Source organism: Micropterus dolomieu, linkage group LG07 (assembly GCF_021292245.1).
Source record: "Micropterus dolomieu isolate WLL.071019.BEF.003 ecotype Adirondacks linkage group LG07, ASM2129224v1, whole genome shotgun sequence".
Lineage (NCBI taxonomy): Eukaryota > Metazoa > Chordata > Actinopteri > Centrarchiformes > Centrarchidae > Micropterus > Micropterus dolomieu.
The window spans coordinates 13,656,465-13,673,681 of record NC_060156.1 but is presented as its reverse complement, the minus strand read 5'-3'; the positions used below and the strand labels follow the sequence as shown (position 1 = coordinate 13,673,681).

The 17,217-nt window shown below is 40.5% G+C and overlaps 1 protein-coding gene across 4 annotated transcripts in view; it reads left to right on the top strand.

The window, feature by feature from the left end:
• The first annotated feature begins 2,430 nt into the window (after positions 1–2,430).
• The window catches only part of ppp1r9ala (protein phosphatase 1 regulatory subunit 9A-like A), a 30,073-nt gene continuing 15,286 nt past the window's right edge, over positions 2,431–17,217 (top strand). For 3 of the 4 annotated variants that reach the window (XM_046054844.1, XM_046054843.1, XM_046054841.1), the window contains exons 1-3: positions 2,431–2,584; positions 3,108–5,180; positions 16,121–16,253. In XM_046054844.1, the coding sequence (XP_045910800.1) occupies positions 3,264–5,180; positions 16,121–16,253 (2,050 nt within the window). In that variant the 5' untranslated portion in view covers positions 2,431–2,584; positions 3,108–3,263. Of the gene's footprint in view, positions 2,585–2,772; positions 2,925–3,107; positions 5,181–16,120; positions 16,254–17,217 lie in introns of those variants that run through there. The other variant, XM_046054842.1, reaches the window with a different exon arrangement.

The window sequence follows — 17,217 nt, the reverse complement described above, 5'->3', positions numbered from 1 at the left end:
TCTGGTATGTAGAACTCTGACTGAATGTTCAGGGTCAAACGTCTATTAAATTGTATTTGTTTCTTCTTGTCAGTTGAGCATTTTGTAGGCATGAGTCTTGCTTAAAAGTCAAATTCCAGAGTCAAAGGAAATGATGTTTAAAAACTGTGTGCTCCATAATTGACACTGTTTCACTCCTGGTCTGAGAGCTCACATCCCTACCCAGAGCCAAATGTCATGAATTTACATAAAACAAATGAATACAGAACACATTAGAAAGGCATACAGCACAGTGTAAACAAACACACTTACATAGATGTGAGTGGTTATACAAAGCTATATAAAACTTCATATATCTGATAACCATGTCTGAAGTGGAATGTGAAGGCGGATAATTTCAGAGGAAATGCCTGAGGACTGGACCTTTTCCAGAGACTTCACTCTGAATGTTTTTAAAAAACTAATTTACAACTTTGATATGATGGGCTGAAGAAGCCCAAAATGAAACACTATGTTTGAGGGCAAAAGGTAATCCTCTCTGGGAGAAACAAATCTGTGTTGGGGGTTTCAATATTTCATGTTTTTTTACAATTAAAAATGCAAATGGGATTATACTTTAGGCAACTGAAAAAAATGGTCATGCTGACAAGACTGCCTTCTAAATAGATCACCATCTGCTGCAGTCTGGTTCATATTGATCAATAATTACTTTACTCTTTGCATTTTGTTACATAATTCTCCCTTTGTTTGGTTTCATACATAGTCACTAAAGACGGTATGTTCAAAATGTATGAAGATTTACATAACATAACAATATACATTTAAAGATATATAAAAAACAAAAAAAAAAAACTATAACGCCCTTTATAGTAATATCCTGACAAATGTGTTATTAAAACTTCAATTTAAAATCAAGTCATCATCTTCTAGAAATATTCAAATATTCAGCTGAGAAGTGGAGATTGAAGTACATCGTCTCCCACTTGATCTCACTTCTATTTCCTGGGTCAGTTTGATTGGATGATATTTTTGCAATGCAGGTTCTCAGCAACCAAGGAAATCTGACTTTCATTCAGTTTGTGGCCGATGTCAATGAAAACAAGCAGGGACATAGCTATTGTAGGAAAAGTTTTGCAAAATAAGAGTTAACTTGCACATTCCTCTCTGGGAAAGGGAGAGTTTTTATCCATCTATGCTGAATGTTTCACTGTTCTGGGAAATCACTTTAACAGATATTTTCAGCATAATGAATTACAAATTAAAAGTATAAAATTTGGGGGAGAAAATTAAGTATAAAACATAGCAACAGCAGACTTTTTTTTTTTACAGTATAGGTGTTACTAATAACATTACAATGGCTTTGTTCTATTCAAGTGTCCTAATAAATCATAGCAGTGTGAACATGTATAATTTCGGGACCCTCAAGGCTGAAACCAAGACTAAAGCAGCTAAATGAAGTTCAGCCATCATTCATTTTATTATTTACAACTGTGCTTTCAAGGTACATGTCAAAATGTCTACTGTGAAAAAGGCCTAGGCAGATAACCCAAACTGACCAGGGGTTTTGGTGCCCCTGGGGGTCTGAGGCACTGTGGCAGTTGCCTGCTCTGCCCAGTTGGTAATCCAGTCTTGGCAAAGTCTACTTCCCATACATAGCAAAAGTAGGGCCCCACAGCTCTAGGAAACTGTTGTTTTAGCAAAGTATCCTAAAGAGGTACTCTAATACCAATTTGGTATTGCACGTTCATTAAGTCAGGGGACTCAAATAAAGTACAGATTTTTAAAAATAATGATTAAAAACAAAGTAGCAAAGGCCAAGATATAAAGCTATGAGCTAAAAAACATCTTTAATTAGACCCCTTCTGCCTCCTCAGTGCCAGTTCTTTTGAAACCCCATCTGTCCAGGTTATGATGTAGATTTTCTGTTTTAAGCCAAAATAACTGTAATGAAGCTCAGAGCCAAAGACATTATACAACTTTGTACAGGCTGTGTAGTAGGCCTACATGTTGTGACAGGTAATTTTAACTTCATATGTAAAATCCCTTTAATGCTAAGATATTATGATAACATTCACTCAGTGAAAACATTGTATAGACTGGTTGAAAGGCTGTGAAGGAAAACCCCATTTCCATGTCTAACCTACTGTGGACATTTTACAGCTTTGGTTGCAAAACATGCAGTGTAAATGAACTCTAGTGAGCTGTTTTGTAGTCTAGGTGTGGACTTTTACCCACGCAGAGGTCTAGGTGAGCTGTAAATATACAGTAAGCTCTTTCCCACGCCTTTCTCCTACAACTCCTTCTCTGTGGCGAAAGAGGGGAGGTTTGGTGGGAGTGGGGTGGTGGTAGGTTACAGCCCTGGAATGTGAGCGCGCTCCCGACCCTCTCTGTTCTGGTCGGTTCGCGGCGCGCGCTGCAGACAGAGTCGTGTGCGCGCGCAGCCCGCGACAGGTCTGGAAGTGCAAGGAGGAGGAGGCAGGAAAAACGCTGCCGGAGCGGGGAGCGATGGCGGTGAGCAAGAAAAAGGGACAAGTTTGATACTGTAAAACTGGGGCATTGTGTGCGTGTGATCTTTCGGCGCCTAACACGATGAAACAAGTAGAAGGTGAGAGTCTTCAAAGTTGTTAACCTTTGTGCGGTGTTGTGTGCAGACCCGGAGTTAACGTTTTCAACGGCTCGTTCTTAAAATGCCACAATGAATTGTTCAGACTGGGGCACTAACGTTCGGGCTTTATTGAACTGTTGGCCCAGTTAAGTTAAGTTTAACTTTGTTTCCTCTTTTTATCGGTTATGTAGCGCTACCAGCAACGCTAACAATGTTTACCAAGTTAAACATAAAAGTTCCTAGCTAGTCAAAGTTACTTTTAAGGTTAAGAATTGTGGTTAGCTAACGCCAGTTAGTCAGACGACCATCGAAATGCATAGAAACGGTGTGCATGCTAAAGGTACCTTCATCAACATTATGTTACTTAATGTTCTAACTTACCTTTAGTTTTAACGTTTTCATTTGCATGTAGATAGAGATAATTATGTATTATCACATGTTACATGAGTTAACGTTAGGCACAGTGAGATAATGGTATTCGGTGTCTCTATTAACAGATTTTACTGTCCGTTTCTCTCCGTAGATGACTTAGCTGTGAGTTTTTAGTTGTGACAACTGTGCTCTAACGAGGCTGCCGGACCCATGGCACCGCTTGCGTGAAGTTGAGTTCACCAACAAACAGCGACAGTCTCTCCAAACCAGGCTTTTGTGATTTGGCAGCAGTCATAAACAAGCAAAAATGATCAAAGCGGAAAGCAAAGGAGGCGAGAGGACCCTAAGGAGCGCTTCTCCTCACAGAAATGCATACAAGTCTGACTTCCACGCCATTAAGTGCTCCTTTGATGGGCCAAAATCCGAGGGCGCTGCCAAATCATATGCAAATGGGTCCAGTGACTCCCGGGAGGACTCAAGGGGGAGGCCTTTTGGGAACAGAGTGAACAAGATAAAAAACATATTCCTACAGATGGATGGCCAGCAACAGGAGTGCCAAGAGGGGAAAGTGACTTTAAAGTCGGAGGTGTCCCCAGTGTCTCCGACCAAGCTTCCAGTCAACACCCACAGAGTTAACCTCAGCAGTGCTGCAAGCCCAGAATCACACAATTTAGAAAAAACACCCAAAGGGGAAGAGGTTGAAATTGACAAAGTGGCTTTGGCAGAGAAGTTTTCTGTGACCAGAAAACTCTTTGAAAGGGGCGTGAAAGAGCAGCCTGCAGCTGACAAGCAGTCACAAAACAGACTAGTAAATCGTTTGTCCCTCGGAAGTGCCTCCGATGAGAGGAAAAGCACAAGGAGAGTGTCAGGATCCTCCGAGACCTCCATCAAATCAGAGCAAACGCCTACATCACCAGTTGAATGTCGACCGGATGAGAACCCTGATAGTGAGAAAAGGCATGGGGCTAGTGTGTCACTGAATGCAGGACCCATTTCCAAAAGGATGGAGAGTTATATGGCAGAGAATGACTCGGAAGACAACAACACAGCAGCTGCAAAAGGAGGAACAGGGTCTGCTAAACAACACAGTGCCCCTGACCACTTACTGCCTACCTCTCCGACAAGGGACAGTTTGCACAAATCTACTTCTCCTGTTAAAGAAACCACTAACTCTACTCCTGTGTATGATGCCACTAACAAAAATACATCCCAGACAGCGTGTGTCAGTAACAGACCAGTGTCTTTGGGGACTAGTGTTGGGCTTAAACCAGCATTCCCAGTTACCAACGCAGCATACAAATCTGTTTGTCCAACAACTGATGTCACTCACAAACCCCTCTCAGCAGAGCAAACAACCCCAGTTAGCCATGGCTACAAATGCGTCTCATCATCCGGTGATGGATTTAGTAGGACATCTGTTGGTGGGGATGAAGACAAGCCACATAGTCTGCCCCCAAGGGATGTGAAGCAGCCTCTTCCATCAGCTGGTGGTTTTCAGAACACCAGCAGGGCTAAATACCCTGAAAAGGCCAGGAGTAATGACAGTGTGGTTCATAGTCCTAACAGGGACAAGCCACTCAGCCAGACCTCATCTCCGGACTCCAAGGGGGTGAGCATGGTACGTGCAGAATTAGTAGTGGTTCAGAATGAGTCCTCAGAAAGTGAGGAGAATGAGGAGAACATTGAAGATAATGTGTTTCAGGAGCAGAAGGTGCAAAGCCCCAAAGAGCTTCCAACAGAACTGAAAATAACCATTCCAGCAGACAGACAGAACTGTAACCCTGCTCATCATGTCTTAGCAAGAGATGTCGCAAAAGAGACAAAAAGGATAGCAGAGACTGTGGGTGAAGGTAGAGTCTTGGAGAACAGCGAGCGATTTGGGGTGAAAGAGGGAACACGGGAAGACAAATCAGTTGTGAGTCAGGATGGGGACAGTAATCATGAGGAAGATGATGAAGTGGCAGAGGAGGAGAGTGAGCTGGAGGAGCAGGTGGACCAGAGCATCCTGGAAAGAGCGTCACCAGTCGTGTACGGTATAGAGAACGCCGCATTTGTGGATGACAGAGATGTAGATCAGGTCCTCAGGGAAGAAGAAGAGGAGGAGGAGGAAGTGGAAGATCAAATGTTTGGGGAGTATGACAACTGTTATGAGGCCCCCGGTCTGTCAGAGGAGGAGGAGCCTCCCCCAAAGAGGAAAATCAAGTTCTCCATAGACCCCATTGTGGTAAGTATTTTGTGTTGTGTTTACATCTAAACTATTGCTGCTCAACGCAAGCACCTAAAAACATTTTGCACAGCACCTTCATTATAAACCACTGGCTCACTGATTCAGCAACTGCGTCTGACCTAGGTGTTTCCCTGCAGACACAAGACAAATCAGCGTAGGCTGAGAATGAATGCTTTTCTCGGGCATGCTGATGTCACAGCTGCTGCGCTGTATCATCAGACAAGCTTTGTCATAGTTCAGATAATCTAAGCTATGGTTTATTTAATCTTGGTGACCAGGGAGGCACGTCATATGACATCTCCTGGTGCATTAACCCTTCAAGAGATCAGGAGAGAGGGGAGCATTTTGGAGATGTGTTGTTTATGGTATTTTTGGAAATATATTTGGTAATGCACAAGAGCTTGAGAAAGCAGGAACACAGCTGAACGAGGGCAGCAGCGAGGTAGAGAAATTTGAACCGTAAGACTGTACAGTTATAATAAAAATCATGGCCACCCCTGAGTCACTGCACTGCATGGGTATTTTTACTCATATAGAGTGGTTCCCCAAATTGTGAATCACACAAGAGGGACTTTTCGCTTCTCTCCAACATGGATATGAGGAATTCAAAGATTCTTTTCACCAAAATGATCTATTTTACAGACCATAGCTTAGTTATCTTATTACTCCCGAGGAATTCCTGATTTATCATCTGCATTAATTTAGAAGAATGTGAATCTTTTGTGAAAAGCAGAAAGGCCTTCTGATATTCAGTTTATTTTCTGAATTCCCTCATGTTGTTAGTGCTTTTTATTGAGATTTCTAATATCTCTTCATTGAGGAAAGAAGCCATACAATTGAGTTTGTGTAATAGTTTGAATATAAACGATGATTTATTGTATTCTTACTTACTTGAAAATGTATACAATGATGCACACTTAAAGACTGGGAAAAGACAATTTTACAGATTAGTCTCCTATCATGATATACATAATACATGTTATGTGATATACCTTCCAGCTTTACAGTTTTGTAGTCCAGACTGGTCCAGCTGGTGTAATCTCTTTTGGTATTGCCACAGATAATGTGTTGTAAACATTGCCAGTGGGTGTGGTGGAAGTGGCAGTAATATCTTCTACCGTAGATATTCTACCATCAACATATCTAATTTTGCTAAAGCAGGGAAAAACAAATCACTCCAGTGCATTCCACGTAGCTTTTGAACAGCTCAGTGTTTATCCAGGCCTTAAAATGCACTGTTATCTCAGGGTGTGGACCCCCACCCCCCACCCCACCCCAATCCCAGTCAGCCTGGCAGGGGGTCCTGGGAGAGGGGACCAGAAGCTGACCTGGAGTGGAAGGGACACAAACAACAGTGCGCCTCCTCCGCTCATTGTGGAGCTATGACAGAGAGAAACACAGCTGTATAGTTCACAACAATATGCTAGACCGTGTCTCAACTAATGTAGCAGTTCACATACTGCTCATAACAACCATGAGGGAGACTTAATGCAAAAAGAGAAATAGCTGACACAAGGTAACAGTTGTTATGTGAGCTTGTATCATTGTGCATCCCCAGGGCTGATTGAAAGACACTAGCTGTGTCCAAATGTGCTAGTGTTAGTATGGCAGTTCAGTATGTGAAAGTTATGTGTAGTTTAGTTTAGCATTGACCAAATATTATGTGTGAAGCTGGTCCTTGAATTTAGGCTGCAGCCAACTTTGTTTTCAAAATCAATTAATCTTTCAGTTATTTTTGTAAATTTACCGATTGGTCTATTATAGATCATAACATTGCAATATAATTTTCATAAAGGTAACTTCAGCTCTTCAGATTACTTGTTTTAATGATCAACAATGCAGAACCCAAAGATATTAAGTTTACTATCACATAAAACAAATAAAAACAAAACAAACATTAATGCTTTAAAATATAATGATTAAAAATGGTTAACTATTAAAGAATTTTCAAGGATTCATTTTCTGTTGATTGAATGGACCAAACTGTCCCATGATCCGTGTACCTTGTACAACAACCTGCTCAAAACAGTTTCATTATAAGGTCGTAGGGCTGGACCCGAATATTCAAACATTCGATCATTTGGTACACATTCGATTTTCAATTTTGAGATTCGAATATTGAGGGTTTCTTTCTCGCACGCCAGACCTCCCCTGACAGCAGTGAATATAACACTCCAGTTTACAACAAAGGGAACATCAGTTGTGTGGGAGAACTTTAAATTTAGTGGTGACAGTGTGGCAGTTATGGGGTTTATTAATTATACAGTTGCTTAATTTCATTACAGATCAAAACGGTCAAATAGCCTACATTTTAAAGTTAATCATTAAACTGTAGGCTTCAACAAACAAACAACAACACAATGAACACATTTAAATCATTCTGTTAGGCCTATTGTAGAAGAAGAACATTTACTAGGTTATAATAAAAGTTAAAAGCGAACTCTGCATACTGTGCAAATACCTTGCAATACTGTGTTGTTACTTTCTGGTACTGTAAATGGCACTCATCCCGTCTGCTCTCCCTGGACCCCCGCCACTATTCCCGTATTCTGCTGTGGACCCACTCAGCTCAGCCTCTCATACTCTGGACTCTCTACTACTACGCCCCCCCCCGTTCTGCACAGCAGCCACCAACCCAGTTCTGCACACATCGAGTCAATCTACCTCGCTCTTCCCCAGCTCAATATCCAATCCCTTCAACCGTGCCATAAATATTTATCTTTTATCTAACTCCTCCCTCTCTTAGTCCTGTACTTAGGTCTAATAGGCTAGCTGAAACAAAGTTAAAAACAAAGATTTGGTAATAATAACTTGCTGTTTTAGTTAGCCCTAGCTAAGAAACGGTGCACTCTCTCTCTTTTTCTATCTCAAGCACACACAGACTTACGCACCCATGACCGCCGTTAACTGTCCCCCATCAGATTCTCACTCATGTCATTGCCAGAACTTCTTGGGCATTCATCAATCTTCTGTTTTTCTGCTTCTGTCTATTAAATACATAGCTGTAGCTCGTGAAATGACAGCCTGCTTATCAACAGACGTCATAATGCTACCCCTGTGACATCATTTAACTGCATTTTTCTCTATAGTATAACAATATAAAATGCTAGTCAGAAATGGTTTTAAATGATATTTGCTGTCATTTGGGATGGGATGGTCAACATTTAGAACAGACGATGTTGACTGAGGAAATTTAGGGATCGGAAAAACTTTTTTTTACCACCTTCCCAAAACTCACAAGGGGGAGTGCCAACATCGTTCTACAGCAGCCCTACTGACAAGGTTGCGTGCAGATGTGTCCGCAGACATTTTTTGTTCATCTGCTTTGTGAGGGCAGGCATCGACAATCTCAAAATGCCAGATCGGCCTACTGATTAATCAGTCAATCTCTATGACAGTCATTATTTAAAGCAACATTATGATAGATTTGGTTTGATTTGGCGCCTTTATTGGTTCAGAGTGTTATTGTGATATTTTGAGACCACTGTTTTAAGTAAGGTTAAAGTTGTACATGTGCATTTATTATGTTTTCATTACTTATGATCAAAAACTAGCAAGTCGACAACTTTGCTAACACAGCCAAACATCAAGCAAGTACAACAACAACACAAAGCCGATCAAACCAGCTAAGAAGTTATTCGTCCAACAAAAAGAATGCCAGCTCGGCGTCTGTCTTGCAGCCTATTATTTCACAAAGCTCTCTCCAACGTCTGGCAGCCTCGGTCACTCTCATTTTCTCTTCTTAGCTTTTTCCGTCAAAGTCCTCTTTGGTCTCTTTGCCTGTCCATAGAGGCTGCTGAGCCTGGTCATGTTGCCCGCTTGCCAGCTCCGGCACGACACTGACATTATTAGTATTATAATATTTTGTAGCTGTTATTTTAAGATAAAATTACTATATAATGTTGCTTTAAATTACATTATTTATATAAAACTCAATTATATGGACTAATAGTAGTAAATGTATTATGTTAATAATTTAAATATTAGTTAGTATGTACAATGTTCAAAGAATTCTGACACAGCTTTTTTTCCGCCCAGTCCCAACGTTACCCACCGGGGGAAAATAATGGATGTATGCTAAGTGGAAACGTTTCTAATGAGCTTTTTATATAATTGCATGAATGACTCCATGCAAAGGACAGGTTTGAAAGAACACAGAAAGATTTGTCAAAACAATGATATGTGACTGGATTAAAACCATGGGGTCAAGGTTACATGGTATGTGTGTGAGCCAATTAAGTCACACAAAGGTCCCTCGGCCAACCTTTCTACCTGTGGCCTGGCTAACAAAAGCCTCCCGCTAGCACTGCATCATTCTCCACAGTCTGCTAGTCAGAGCTGGCACTGGGATTGAGCACACTTGAGTCGTAGCTAACTACGAGAGAGGAAGTGCTTTGTGCTTCTGGTTCCCTACGTAACCCAACTCTTCTTGACAGAGGAGGTGTCCTGTGTAGAAGAAAGGCCCTCTTTGTGAGGTAAAGGACATGTCAAGTTTCACCATGTATCACCCTTGTCAGGGTTGAAAAACAAACTTGGTTGAAGGGGGCTCTAAGGCAGTGAGGATTAGTGCACACTGATTTCTTCCTTCCTAGAAGTGAAAGTCTTGTCAAGCCAAATATTGGATGGTTTTGGTTGCTAAAGTAATTTAATGTATTTAGTATGTAGTTGCATTGTGATGGAAAAACTTTATATGCAATGTTAGAAAGACAATAGCTAAAATAGTGCAGTTAAAAAAGCACGCACTTATTTTATACATACACTTTTGTGAGAAGATTCTTCTGCGTACATGGTAACACAGATTCACACTTTAGTAGGCCATTGAAATGCTGCATTCCTATTGCTGCTGTGTCAGTATATAAATTTGCAATACCCTCTGGCTGTATGGGCAGTATACGTATTGCACCACTGTTTTTAAATAATATCTTTTAGTCTTAGTGAGGAGGTTGTTTCCTTTATAACTGCAAATAAAAACCTGGACTGTAACATTATGTGTGTACAGGCATGTCCTTATCCGGGGTAACCTTTAAACCTCCTTACTCTGAACCTTTATACCTTTTCACTCTGAACCAAGAGTTATTGAATGACTAACGCTCCCTGCTGTAGGTGTGTTATATGCTAGGTTACAAAGACGCAGTCATTTTCAGGGTGATTCTGTGGGACCTCTAGAGAGTTTGGCTTGGAGTTTGTGTGTCACGTTGCATATGAACACATTTGGAACAGGAGTCAAAAAACTAGTTAACCAGAACAGAAAAGAAAATGCTTGAAACCAGGATCTACACCTGCTGCTTTGCCCCACCCCCACAGAGTCACAGGAAGTTCCACCAGCATATATTGGTTTAGCGAACACATTGTCCCTTTGCGAACACACAGGGCGTGGTAAAGGATTGTAGAGTTCATTGTAACTGAAATAATTAAGGATTTTGTTCTTTGTTTGCACTGTAGATAATTACGCTGTCCACACTGATCACTGTTCAAGCATGCACGTCCCGTCAGTTTGGCATCCCATATGCCCGCAGAAAATGTATTTTTAGCAATTAAGTATCGATTCAGAATCAGAGAGGGTAAGAAATTATCTTTACCCCCTATTCTTTTTCTATACTGGAAAGTTGACATGAAATTACAACTTGAACAGAATCCTCTGCTCCTCTATCTGTATTGTATGTGGTTAGTGAAAAGCAAAAAGGGGCATACTCCGTATTTTGACACTGGCGTCTGTAGCCAACACATCTCAAAGTGTTATGCTTTCCATTTCCTATCTGAGTTGGGTCTTTTGGTGGCCAGAGGAATGTGTCTGTCAAGACTCCACCCTCATCCAACCAGCAGACAGGCCCTCCCGTTGTAGGATCAGAGTTCCCTCCAGCCACCTGGGCAAGTGGGAGACTACCCGCCAAAACTGGGCAGAATACTAATGCAGTCAGCTCAATGCTGTTCATTAAACAGCTTGGCTTGGGATGAGGCATGGGCTGATTGTGATTGCCTTAAACACTTTCATTATGTGATTACAGACAAACACATTAGTGGATGCTGTGTATTTTCACTGAAAGTTAACAGTTAATTGTGTGATAATAATCAGCAAGCCTTACAGGACAAAAGTAGCTTTTGTAGGCCATTTTTAAACAAACCCGTTCAACCTGTTTGTTTGCTCTCCTTTGGAAATTTGATTCCATTACAGCACTCTGCTCCTCCCCTGTCCTGCTGTAGGTCATACATTAACACTTGAAACATAAACATTGTTGTTTCAGTTACAGTCAGTCAGTGTGGACATAACGAAGTGTTAATGTGTAACAGGAAGTAGTAGGTATATATTTTGTTTTTTTCCCCTGGTGTGTTCACACAGGATCTAAAAACTGGGCCCCATGCCTTCTTCTCTAAGTACTGTATGATCTGTGCCAGGCCACCACTCCTGGCCCAGCTCACTCTCACAGCGTGTTTTGATTTGTTGTCTTTTTGTAGGGCTGCTTACATTACGGGCTCCCCGATCCAGTGGTCAGCCCTTGTTTTGCGCTAGCAAGAGATTTCTCTGGGTTGCTTTTCCTCGCAGCTGCTGACTCATTTCCCACATTGGTATTCTGGTGCAGGGAGGTGAAAGAGGGAAAGATGGGAAGGGTTTCAGTTTGGGTGTGGGTATGTGTACATCCGTGCGTGTGAGCACACGTTGTGAGGACAGACCACTGCAGTTGTCGGACATGGATGAAAGCTCACACACACTGCTGGAAGCTAGAGTTTTGGATCATATGGTAATATAAAGAAAGCATAGCAGTGTACTGACCCACATCACACCCTCCGTGTCCGCAGCAATACTTTACGAGAAGAGTCTGATTCTAAAAGAGTGTGTTAATTACCTTGTTCTGTATTAACTTGAAAATAAATTGTTAGTTCGTCTTTGGTCTCTCCTTGTTGTTGGAGTCAGCCTGATCAACAGTTCAGTGTTTTGGTTTTAGCTGATGGTGGACTGAGCATGTGCTGAACAATAAAGGAAAATGAGTGGTTAGTCTGATAACTGGATACAGTGAAAATAGTGAGCTGTGTGAACGGCTTGTCGATTGATTTCTGTCTTTCTTGCAAAGAGAAGAACATTGGTTGTGTGTTTGGGTTGCAGCAAAGAACAGAACATTGTTTGAAAAAGGTCTGGAAGACCATGGCAACAGGAAAGTCAGACTTGGGAGTTGGGAGAGAGGTAGAGGGGAGAAGCCAATATGAACTGCTGGATGCAGTGGTGCTCCTTATATTCTATTAGCCTACATTTTCAACCCATAATTACTAAAGTCTCCAAAGTCTAAACTAAAAAGCATCTTTCATCCTTAATGAAATTTCTGTCTGCTCTAGTTCTGTGAATCCATTTTAACTACCTAAATTAGAAGTTGATAAGCTTTGTCAGTCCTATTTATAGAAGCACTTTCAAGTTTGTTTTCAGAGAAATATAGAATCGTGTTAAAGATGCAAACAGGACAAAAAATGTCTTGGTTATATTTTTAAAATATGATCTTCAGTGCTACATGCCCTGGCTTGGCCTTTGTGTAATAATGATAACATCTATTTACCACTGGGGAAAAAAGCACAATAACTAGGTCATGGATTATAAACCTATGGCGATAAGCTTGTTCAAGTATAAAAGGAAAGAGGAGACTCGCTTGGGTTAATGGAGGGTCGAGGCCCCATGAATAGCATTCCTCCCTGCACCACAGAGCTCCAGTAGTGTGCATAATCTTCAATTTGCTAATCTTCTTTCATTTGGTGAGGGAGGTACCTGCAAGCGTACCAAATCATTACATGCACGTCTTGTTACCAAGAGGACACAACACAATCCCATTTGAAATAATGTTTGTGAAAATCACAAGGCTATTGTAAGTTGTAAAACAAATAGTTGTAGTAAATCACTTTGACGAATTGAACAGAGATTCTGGAAACTAGCTATCTGCACCGTCTTGGGGTGCGTCCAAAGGCTACATAGTGAGGAGACTGAAAGACAGAGGGACAAGAAGATTGTTTGTTTGATTCCTCAAGTCTTGACATGTTGGATCTAAACCTCACACCCTGTTGCCCAGAGTGGAAATGTTTACTAGACTACATCATACATCCTCATGGCACATGTCACAATCAATCTCTAATCCTGTAGAGCTACTCCTTTTATTTTTTTTAAATAGTCACCCTGTGTTGTTTTAACCACAACCTGGTTTGCACTCTGGGAGCACAAGTCAACATTTGTCACAGGGAATAGTGTCTCTCAGATATCAAAGATTATACACTAGAACACTCCACCTGGCAGCTCAGTGTTTCCAAGTAAGCCTATTTCTGTTTTGGTGTTAGTGAGACTTTATTCTGGAGAGTGTATTAGGCTCTAATAGCATGCTTGGAGAATCATTTTAATTTGAATTAAGCCATCTTGATGTACGAGATGGAATCACAAATTTGTGTGGTTGTAGTCACGGAGAAGTATAGCAAAACAAAATCAGAAATAATATCACATATCTAAGTTTGCAGATGTGTGCATTTTGTTGTTAAATTAAAAATAAATTGAATAATAATTTAGTCAAGTTCTCAGATTTATTTTTTTAGAAACTTCTCAAACCTTCCCTCCTGTAAATAGTAATTTTTTCAATAATATGACTGAAGTGGTCTGCTTCTGTCTCAATGCTCACAGAAGATCTTGTCAAGTTTACAAGCATTTGCTTGCCTTGGTTTGTGCATGTCATGGCCTGGCTCCTGCTCTTCCGAGAACCACTCTGTCCCAGCTCACCAACTTGACTTAACTTGAGAACTTAATGCCTAGAGCATATATTTGATATAAATAAAAGAGGGTGATTGAAATCTAATATTTTGTTTGGACTAAAAAAAAAAACTGGTCAGAGCACACACAGGACTTATGCACGAGATCGGGGTTCAGGATGCTTGTGTGGCTGTACGAGTGAAGAATGAAAAACCTTACTGATGCCACTTGAATGTAACCTTGAATAAAATCCGAAGTCAAATCCCAGTTAAAATCCAAAGTTTCAAGATGTCCAAAGGTTATGCCCCATATTTATTGCCACTGTGAGACAATCTTTTAAATCTTCTTTATGTATTTCTCTTTTAGACCATTTATTAAAAAAATTTAATGGAATAGAATGAGGCTTAGTAAAGTTTAATATGAAGACTACTTCATTCTTTCTCTTTATTCATAATCTACCTGCAGCTCATTCTTTCCTTTGTTTTCCCACTTTCCTCTGTTTAATTTCCAAGAGGCAACTCTTGTGTTTTGCACCACTAAATTAGGAAGCCTGCTATTCTGTAAAACTACAGTTCCTCTCTCATAAACTCCTGTTATTCAGTCAGTCAGACGCACCTTTAGGTTGCACCTTTGACCTTGATGGCAGCATCCTGCAACCACCAACAACTAAATCGTCATGACAAAGAACCAGATTAAGATTAATGATGACCAAGCAGGGGATTTATGTTAACGACTCACTGTTGGGTTCATCTCCATAATCAGGTGGATGTATTTGATGGAGTCTGTTAAACTCTAATCTACTTTTCATCACCAGTGCTGTATATCTATAAACCAGTCTCTTATAATTGAATCATTTATTTTTTTCTGGTTCTTCTCTCTTGTTCAGGTCCAACAGCTTGTTAATTTTACTCAGGCCTCTAGATCATTGATCTTGCTTTGTAAGATTGTCTGAACCTGCTTAGAAATCTCAGCAGGCCTCGCTGCAATTCACAGAAAACAAATTGGCAACTATTATACAACCATGTTGACCAATAATAATTACGTTTTTTTTTTGTTTTGGTTTTTTAGCAAAAACTGTGCTTTGACTTTGTAAATGTAAAAATTTGCTGTTATGTTAAAAATCTATGGATTTTGGACTGTTCAAACAATGCAGGGCATTTGAAGATGCCACCTTGAGCTCTTGGAAACATTTGTCTTCAAAAGAATAATTGAGTAAAGAATCAGCTAATTAATCAATAATGAAAAGAACTGTTTGTTGCAGCTCTTATTACAATGTTGCAACTGAGTCACAACAGATATCGATCCATTTTATGCTGAATATTGTAGTGCTCAGTTTGACAGAGTGGATTACAAATACCATTTCTGCTTGATAGTATCAGAAGTATTTAAGGTAAATGGCAGAGAGTTTTAATAACCCTCAAGGCGGGTGTTGAGTACTGGATTATGCCTTTTGACTGTGGGTTTTTATATTATTGTTATATTTTATTACTTTTTACCGTACTGATGACAACACTTGTCGCCTCCAAACATTGATCTTTGCTACATTCACGGCTTAGCTCTCCCCAGCTGTGCCCTACTTTCCGTGCTGCTCATGTTCTGCCATATGTGTGTGTGCTTTATAATTCCAACCAGAAAACAGCCTCTGGGAAACATCCAGTGCTTTGCAAGGCCTGCCTGCAAACTTCACATCTTAAAACTCTAATGAAAGTCTTCAAGAGTATGTCTTGGGAATGCGTCTGTTCAGAAGTGTGATTGATAAAACTGTGATTAAAGATACAAAAGATCACTAGCAAGAGTTGATGCGGTCTGTACAGTTCGATAACTTTTATTATTATTCAGCTTTATAATCTCTGCCAGACATTGTTGTGAGAACAATGGCCACAGTTTTATAAGTACAGGAGTGAATTTCAATGTCAATGGTCCAAATCATTATCAAAGGGCTCTGTAAAATGTGCTTCAGTAGTGCACTGATGCCTTAATTTCCCTAGTAAAGGTCCAAAATGTGAGTGTAATTCTCCCTCCCCATGCAGATTCTCTAAAATAAATAACGTGTCCTTGTTCAGCCTGCCAGGATAAATGAGAGTAACTCGGAAGTGAAAATAATTTGCCTATGTCTGCGCAGATCCCAAAGATACTCCTCAACATAACATCTGTCTGATTGTTAACTGCTTGGTAAGGACATAGAAGGTGGTGTATTGAAGATATGCTCTTGATATTTCGACCAACACAGGTCTTCAATACCTTCTCCAATGAGGAATATGATCGGCGTAACGATGATGTGGACCCAGTCGCAGCGTCTGCAGAGTATGAGCTGGAGAAGAGAGTGGAGAAGATGGATGTGTTCCCTGTGGAGATTGAGAAAGGTAGGTTTAATAACACTGAAGGTAAATTCCTGTGTCATCAGCAACCGGAGAGAAACATTTCTCTCAGACACCTGTCTGATTCCAACACCAACAATCTGGTCGATCACTTCAATCATATCTGCTTGTTTTCACTAAATATTACTGCTCCTCTAAAGGTTAGGGCTACGTCTAAAGCTAGTAAGCAACCCTGGATAAATGACAACATTCACAGCCTCAAAAGGGAATGCAGGAAAGCAGAGCGCAGATGGAAAAAATCCAGTCTCCAAGTCCATTACCTCAGTCTGAAGGATTTATTAATTAAATACAATAACATGGTTAAGGATGCGACAACACGCTATTTTTCTGAACTCATTACTACACATAAACACAATCCCAGGTTTCTGTTTAAGACTGTGGATCAGCTGGTAAACCGAACCCCTCCTTGTGCCTCAGCTGGAAGTAATGATGACTGTGAATTGTTTTTATCTTATTTTACCAATAAGGTGGTGTCAATCAGAGCCTCTATTACCCACGCGGCCTCTTACTCAGAGGTTCCTCACCAGCAACAAGAGAGTTTTAACCAGTTTTATCCCATCGACTTGTCTGAGCTTTTAAAAACAGTATCACAAATGAGTGTCCTCCAGCCCACTTGATGTAATACCTACAAAGTATTTACTGAAAGTAATAGATTCTGTTGGGCCCCATTTGATCTCTGTTTTCAACAGCTCCCTATCTACTGGTTGTGTCCCTGATTATTTTAAAACGGCTTGCGTGAACCCACTTTTAAAGAAACCTGGTTTAGATCCCTCCCTCCCACATAATTTTAGACCAATTTCAAAACTGCCTTTTATTGCAAAGATTCTAGAAAGAATTGTGTCCAAACAGCTGCTCACTGTACTGGAAAATAACAAAATATTTGAAAAGTTTCTATCTGGTTTCAGGAAGTACCACAGCACTGAGACTGCCCTGCTTAAAGTCACCAATG